The sequence below is a fragment of the Notechis scutatus genome, chromosome 3, assembly GCF_049901735.1.
Source record: "Notechis scutatus isolate UNSWTSFEM ecotype Mainland chromosome 3, rNotScu1.2, whole genome shotgun sequence".
NCBI classification, from domain to species: Eukaryota; Metazoa; Chordata; class Lepidosauria; order Squamata; family Elapidae; genus Notechis; species Notechis scutatus.
In genome coordinates this window covers 203,641,907-203,649,644 of record NC_142011.1, presented here as the reverse complement: position 1 = coordinate 203,649,644, position 7,738 = coordinate 203,641,907, and the positions used below count along the sequence as shown (strand labels likewise).

At 37.8% G+C, this 7,738-nt stretch overlaps 1 protein-coding gene across 2 annotated transcripts; it reads left to right on the top strand.

Annotated features, from left to right (window-relative positions):
- The first annotated feature begins 2,202 nt into the window (after positions 1-2,202).
- LOC113429215 (mas-related G protein-coupled receptor member H-like) lies at positions 2,203-7,178 on the top strand. Of its 2 annotated transcripts, none has more exons than XM_026691736.2 (3): positions 2,203-2,327; positions 3,278-3,389; positions 5,189-7,178. In XM_026691736.2, exon 3 carries the CDS (start codon positions 5,525-5,527, stop codon positions 6,458-6,460), a length of 936 nt encoding a protein of 311 aa, XP_026547521.2. In that variant the 5' UTR covers positions 2,203-2,327; positions 3,278-3,389; positions 5,189-5,524; the 3' UTR covers positions 6,461-7,178. The 2 variants fall into 2 exon arrangements, with proteins under 2 accessions (XP_026547521.2, XP_087818353.1); XM_087962227.1 differs by having other exon boundaries at positions 4,997-7,178.
- The last annotated feature ends 560 nt before the right edge of the window (positions 7,179-7,738 follow it).

Sequence of the window (7,738 nt, the reverse complement as noted above, 5' to 3'; positions counted from 1 at the left end):
AGAGAGGAAAAAAAACAAAACAAAAGTACAAATACAGTTTAGGTGAAACCTGGTGCAAAAAATGAAGTGTGAGAGGGACCTTGGAGTGCTAATGGACGATCACTTAAATATGAGCCAGCAATGTGCAGCAGCAGCCAAAGAAGCTAATACAATCCTTGGTTGTATGAAGAGTGGCATAGAATCAAAATCACGTGAAGTATTAGTATCGCTGTATAAAACCTTAGTAAGACCATACCTGAAATATTGCATCCAGTTTTGGTCACCACATTGCAATAAAGATGTTGAAATTTGGGGGGGAAAAGTACAGAGAACAGCAACTACAATGATTAAAGGCCTGAACACTAAAACATATGAAGAACAGTTGCAGGATTTGGGTATAGCTACTCTAAAGAAAAGAAGGACTAGCGGGGTGACAAGATAGCAGTATTCCAGTTTTTGTGGAGCTGGCATAAAGAAGAGGGTGTCAACTTATTTTCCAAAGCACCAGAAGGCAGGACAAGAAGCAATGGGTGGAAACTAATCAAGGAGAGAAGCAACCTGGAATTATGCAGAAACTTCTTAACAATGAGGACAATTAACCAGTGGAACAGCCTGCCTTCAGAAGTTGTGGGTGCTTCATCACTGGAGGTTTTTAAAAACAGGGTGGACAGCCACTTGACTGAAATAATATACGCTCTCCTACTTGAGCAAGAGGTTAGACTAGAAGACCTCTAAGGTCCCTTCCAGCTCTAATCTGAATTGATTTGACTATAATGACTATATAAGCTAAAGCAAATGATAAGCTATCTCAGTCATAAAGGCAACAGAAACTTACAAATCTTAATTAGGCTTAAAAAAAAAGAATATTTATCCCTCCCCCAAAATCACAATATATTAACAATAACAATGAACAATAGTCATTACAGTATATCAGCAAAGAACCAATACACCTAATAATTAGTGTTATAAACCAGGAAAAAGCGGAGACACCTTTTCGATCTCAGGAATAAGCAAAAAACGAGGCCAGGCTATACAGACAGGAAACAGAAGAAGAACAAAGGAGGAATGGGGAGGGTTGCATGAGGTTTGCTTTTGATGAAGGCAACCACAGCAAGAGAGTGTGATAACCACAACTGGTGCCAAATAACCACAACTGGTGCCAAATCGTTTCAATGGAAGAGAATGTACAGAACTCAGATTTGAACTGTGGAGTCCTTGATGCTCTCTGAACTTGGTTCTTTCCTTGCAGACATTTCTGTCAACTCGTAAAACATTCCTATACCTGTTTTCAAGTTGCCATAAACAAGGGGAGAGGGAAATCTGAAGGAGCAGTATGGCAGTTTCAAACCAGAAGTAAATTCCACCCTTATCTTAAAAAGATTGCAACTAGGCTATCGGATCTTCTGCCCTCGAAAATCCTTCATTGTAGAACGTGATTGATGACACGTGGACGTGCTTCATTGGAGAATCTGATTTATGATACACCCAGAGGGGAGGGGGGAAACAGAGTCACAGGTGACTGTAAATTACATATGCCAGAGTTGGCTATATTTAGGTTAATGCCAGCATGTTGTTCCTAATAAATATTTTGAATTCTTTTGAAACTTGGCTCAAGGCTCATGATTTAATTAGGCCAATCGTGAGAACCCTGACAGTTTCATTACCCCATTAATGTAGCATCTGCAATGTGAGTGAGTCTGTTTGTCTGTTTACATACAGTAGGTTGCCCTGCCAATGTTCGTGGAGATGTAATTTTCATTTGCAAACAAACAACTAAGCTCAGAGACCACCAAGGACTCCAAAAGCAGAGCCATCTTTGTGATCTCAAGAATAGGCAGGATCTCAAGACCAGAAAGGATCTTCTGCAGGTAGGATGCAGGAGAACATAAGAGTTGAGTGAGTTTGTGTTTGATCAGATAATCATAACAAAGAAATGTGATAACCACAAGAGATGAAAAAAATGACTAATTTCAGCAGAAGAGACTTGTGCAGTCCTTGATGTTCTCTGAGTTTGGTTGTTTATAGACATTTCATTATCTATTAAGATAACATCTTCAATGAATTTGAGTGTGGGGGTTGATGCCTGTTTATCTACTGTAGCTTGCCCTGCCAGTATTGGCAGGGATGTGGTTTTCCAAACAACCAAGCTCAGAAACCATCAAAGAGTCAACTAAACTTCATTTAGCAACAGAGAAGACATTTGTCCCTGACTCTGTCCAGTAATACCATTAAGAGAAGCAAAGAAAGGAAGGGAGGTTTTGTGTGCAGAAAAGGGTAGGGGACACTCATTTCTTTACAGAATAATGAACGGGGCAGATTCTGTAAGCAGCTGGAGTTCTGTAACACAGGTAAGACAATTTTTTTAACCTAATTCCAGAGTGTTGATCATGAAGCATCCTTTCTCAGGGCATGTAGAAAGAGCTACAGGCCCCGAGAAAGAGATCTTTCAAGACTTCTGAATATGCAGAAGAGATGGAGCCAGACAGATTTCAGAAGGGATGTATCTTCATAGGGTAGACACAGTCACACAGAAGGCAAATATTTAGGTCTTCTAAAAGACACTGTTGATAGATGGGACCTGGAGTGAACCTACTTTGCCAGATCTTTCTTGTGATACAAAAGCAAGCAAAGGTGCTCCCTTAGGTGTCCAGGTTTTAAGCCATAGAGACCTTTATTGGGGCCAGCCAACACTGTGAATGTATATCTTCAATCCCACTGATAACTAGTGCAATTGACAAAGTAGAAGTGTCACATGGACAAAATGAAAAATGCTCAAGACGACTTAGGCTGTCCATTTTGGACTAAGTGTAGTTCTGAATATTGTTCAAGGGTGAAGAAAGTGATGCCTTCTGTATGTTGGGGAAAAAAACCCATAGTTAAAGTTTGTTTTTACTTCTTTTGTTACAAATATTCTTCTTAAACTCTATTTCCCCAAGAATATATGCTAATCAATATCAACACCAGCCCTGCTCAATCTTCTAACGAACCTCACAAATAATAGAAAATTACAAAAAGTATTTATCCATCCATCTATCCATTAAATTGACTTCAGTTTTCATGTAAATATTTCAAAAATAACTAATGTTTGCAAACAAAGGATTTGGATTCACTTTCCTGGGCTTTCTCATTCTCACAGAAGTTATAAAAGGGGGTGAGTTTTGTTTTTTCTTTTGAATTATGATTAAGTCTTTCCTTTGAAAAACATTGGTAGATACACTTAATAAAATGTTAAGCAAGTTCCTCTTCTTTACTGGAAATCTATTTCTGATGCTGAATAAATTCTGTGTGATCACCACAGCCACATGGCAGACCAAACTGGAGTCGGCAAAGAAATCTAGCTTTCTGAACTTCCTTGGGTTCTCCAAGAGATCAGTTTAACCTCCCGAGGAATTCTTGTACTTCATCACCAGGTATGTCCTTAACAAAGATAAAACTCTCATCATGGTAACTGTTATTATGAAAAATAATAATTCTCAATTCAGAATAAGCCTCAGAAACTGCAAATACAAGATTTTTTGAAAGTATGATTTTTTACAAAAGGTTATTCATCACAGATGACCAGTTATTTTTAAAAAAAAAACACAGTTAAATGGTTGGGTTGAGTAGATACACCATTTCTAGATATAGTCACCTGTATTTTCATGCCAACCAACTTGCCATGAAAGCACTCATGGCTCCAACTAAGTGTTCATATATGTTTGGACACTATGTGGAGGTTTCTGATGCCTCCAGTATACTGTGCCTTAGAATGTTTCCATTGTGTAACCCTGTGAATTGTAAGCACAGGACCAATATTCTTTTAGTGAAGTCTGAGGCTTGAGCATGTGGTCTCCTAGCCTTTATCAAGTCCTAATCTGCAGTGACTCACAAATCCACTCTTGCTCTTTTTGACAGATGTGGCTATTTGTCAAAAGCATTGTTTCCTTTCAAATGTTTGCTAGAAACTTTGTGAAGATATCCCTCTTGGCTCTTTTCTACTGACTCCCCCACTCCCCATGACCCAATTCTAAGCTCCTCATTTTCATTCTGGAGAGTCGTCTCTGGATATGTCTTGTGTTGTGCAGCTGTACTCCTTGATTATGTTTTTTTTAGGTCAAAGAGAGCAGAGATATTTCTGCAATCGTCTCCTATCTATCAAATATTTTTGTCTTTTGTTTACTTTTGCCTCCTGCTCTTTCCCCTCTACATTCATTCCTCTTTCAGGTCAAGGAATTACACATTTTACATTATTGCAAAAATAGGTCCTTCCATTTGGGCTGTTCTACAAAAGAGAATTGACTTGGGGCAGGAGATGCTTTGAAGGTGGCTTCTCTGGTGTTTGTATACAGCTATTGTTTAGAAGTTACAATAGCAGAGTTGGAAAGGATCTTGGAGGTCTTCTAGTCCAACCCCCTGCTTAGGCAGAAAACCCAACACCACTTCAGACAAATGTTTATCCAACATCTTCTTAAAAACTTCCAGTGTTGGAGCATTTACAACTTCTGGAGGCAATTTGTTCCACTGATTCATTGCTCTCACCGTTAGGAATTTTCTCCTTAGTTCTAATTTGCTTCTCTCCTTGATTAGTTTCCACCCATTGCTTCTTGCCCTGCCCTCAGGTGCTTTGGAGAAGTCTCATTGTATACTATATTTCATTTCATTAGCTTGCAGTTTAATTTAGTTTGAGTTTAGTTCAGTGAGATGGTAGCTACCTAGAATCCTTGTTAAATTGTCACCAACCATGTGGGATTCTACATTATTAGAAATATTTAGTAGGGAAAACCTTTATCAATTAATATTCCAAAGGACTATTTTTTCTTCTCTTGTGATGTTTATCTGGGAACAAGCATAAGCCAACCAAAATGTTATTAAATGTTCTGTTACTTATAGGTGGTCCCAAAGAGAATATTTTAGAAGGATAAGAATTATGATTAATAACTTTGTACAGCAGTTGATTTACACTTTAAAATAAAGATGGAAAGATCCATATTGTGTTGTATGCCATTAAAGTGATCATCTGACTATTTTTCCACTTTAGATATGACACAGTTATTGGAAAGAAGCAGAGGAAAGTAAACTACCCACAAAACAGAAAAAGATTTCCTCTTTTAACTGGCCAAATTAACTGTTCTCCATGAGTCATTTCCTCTTTGCTTGTATGGAGAGGAATTAAGGTGAAACAAGTCCTTTACTCTGTAGGAGTCAAATTCTTTATGTGTTCTGCAACCAGGTGATTCCAGATGATGAATTGACCTATATGGCTGAAAACTGATGAGAGAAAATAATCTACAGACACCGATGTCACAATTTCCGCCTTCTTGAGCAAGAACCAATGCAATGTAACCAGAAGGATAACCCAAGTGATTTTTTTGCTGAAGATTTTCTGTGAAATTGTCCACACCCTTCTTAGAAAAATCAGAACAGAGGCAAAAGTCATTTGATGGCTGTTGACTGAAGGAAGGGTGAGTGCTTTGTCCGTTAGCTGTCTGGATCCACCCTTAGCCTTCAACACAAAGCAGCAAGAAAATCGAAGTAAGATTCATTTCCACAGGAGACAGCAACCAATATGAAAACTCCATACTTTTCTGGAATAACGGATGCTCAAACGGGAAGTTTGGCATTCAGCTCCAATGAGACAGATAGCTACTCAAAGAGCAGCATTTCTGAGCCTCAATATCAGAAAAAAGTCATCTATTCTTTAATCATTTTAATCTGTATTCCAGGAATGATTGGAAATGGAATTGTCATCCGACTTTTGGGGTGCAAGATTAAGAGAAATTCTTTCACTGTCTACATCCTGAATTTGGCCATGGCTGACAGTGGGACTCTACTATTCCTATTTCTGATAGGAATTCTGTACCTGACTAAGAGATTGTTTCCCCTAATAATAACAGAAAGTTTCATATGCACTTATTGCATTGGCCAATTTCTTCTGACAATCATCAGCATTGACCGCTGTTTGGCTCTCTTCTTCCCAATTTGGTACCGATATCGTCAGCCACTACACTTATCCACCGTACTCTGTGTCTTTTCATGGCTAATCTCTTTTTTCCTCTGTGTAATTCATTATGCTCTGTTAGGGGCGAAACTGACTAAAAGCTTCCCTTCATTCTATCACATTCTCATCTGTACCTCTATTTGCATCCCACTCATGGTAGTCTCCAGTCTGGCCCTCTTCATCAAAGGCTACCTTAAATCACAAATGCAGAAGCGAGGAAAACTTCTCAAAGCCATCCTGCTTGCCCTCTTTTTCTTCCTCATCTTCTCTATTCCACCAATTGCCATTTATCTCAATGAGACTCTTTTCAAGCACAAGTCTGTCAATTTAATTACATATGGCTACCTATGTGCCTGCTTAAACAGCAGTGTTAACCCACTGATCTATTTTCTACTAGGGAGAAAGAAGGAACATCATTCTACTTACAACCCAAACATTATCCTCCAGAAAGTTTTCAAGGAAGAAGAGAATGAAAAGCCACCAGAGGTCCAGGTTCATACCTAAATATGATGTACTCATGAGAGTGATTAAAAAAAAACAACAACCATATTTTTATAGTGCCCTTCCAGGACCTGATAATTAATTCAGAGAAACCTCTTCTGGCAAATCCAGTATTGTCAAAATGTAATGCCGAGGAGATTAGAAAATTAGTCTTTCATTTTCTCAACTGTAACAGAGGTTTCCAAGTCATTGTGAACAGATCTTGTTGAGATGACTTGATGAAACAGCTTATGGATTAAAGGGGTTAAACTTTTCTTCAATCTTGGTAATTACCTATGAGGAGCTAAATGAATGATTTTCCTTATCTTCACTTTTCTGCACCTGATGTTTGTTCACCCTGCAGGCATAAATCAAAATACTCCAGTTTCAACTGCTTTGATGTCCCTAAGTATTTTATCCTCACTCTCAATCACTCAGCAAGTTCATTTACTCTGAGAATTGATTGGTGATTCTGAAAACATAATTCTGTTTTAACATCCATATTAACGTGGCATCCACCCAATAAATATAGGCCCGTTTAAATATATATTGCCAAGTTGATTTCAATTTTAAGTCTAATGATTTTGCTTTTGCTTTAATTAAAGTTGTAGTCATCTCTTCTTGGGGTTTGTATTTTCTATTTTTAATCTGTTGTTAGTCATCTAGTCACATTTCTGCACCTAATGTTTGTTGAATAAACAAAAAGGAAGGATGTAAATTTAGCAAATAAATTAATCATAAACCACTGTTTTGTAGAAGTCATGTGTTTGCCTCTGGCCCCTGAGATCCACATTTCAAAAACCACCATGTAATGCTGGATTGTTCCCATTTTTCTTTTCTGCCTTTCTTTCACTTCTTTGAAATAACTCTTTTATCACTCCAAGGTCATGACGAGAAATAATATAATACTTTCTCTACTGTACTCAATTCTATGTTGGTCAAAACTAAGTAAGGAGAGCTGAGAAAAATACCATCACCAAGTTCTTTTTATTTATTTTTTGAAAATCTTTATTAATTTTACCATTAAAAACAACACATCTACAAATTATATACAGAAGAGAAAGCAAACAGGCCTTGGCAGAGGCCGAGAGGGAAAGAGAGAAGGGCAAATGAGGGAGGAGAGGGAAGGGTAAGGGAAAGGGGGGATAGAATGGGAAAAACAGTTAAAATAAAACCATATTTTTGTGACTGTCTGTAAGATCCTTTCCTTACCAAGTTCTTTTTAAATGGATTTAAAAAATAATGATTGGCTAGGATTAGTCCATGGGGAAGGGGTTTAAGATGAGACACAATGAATTTATT

Coding starts and splice junctions, on each gene's coding strand:
- LOC113429215 (XM_026691736.2), top strand. CDS start 5,525: ATGAAAACTCCATACTTTTCTGGAATAACGGATGCTCAAACGGGAAGT.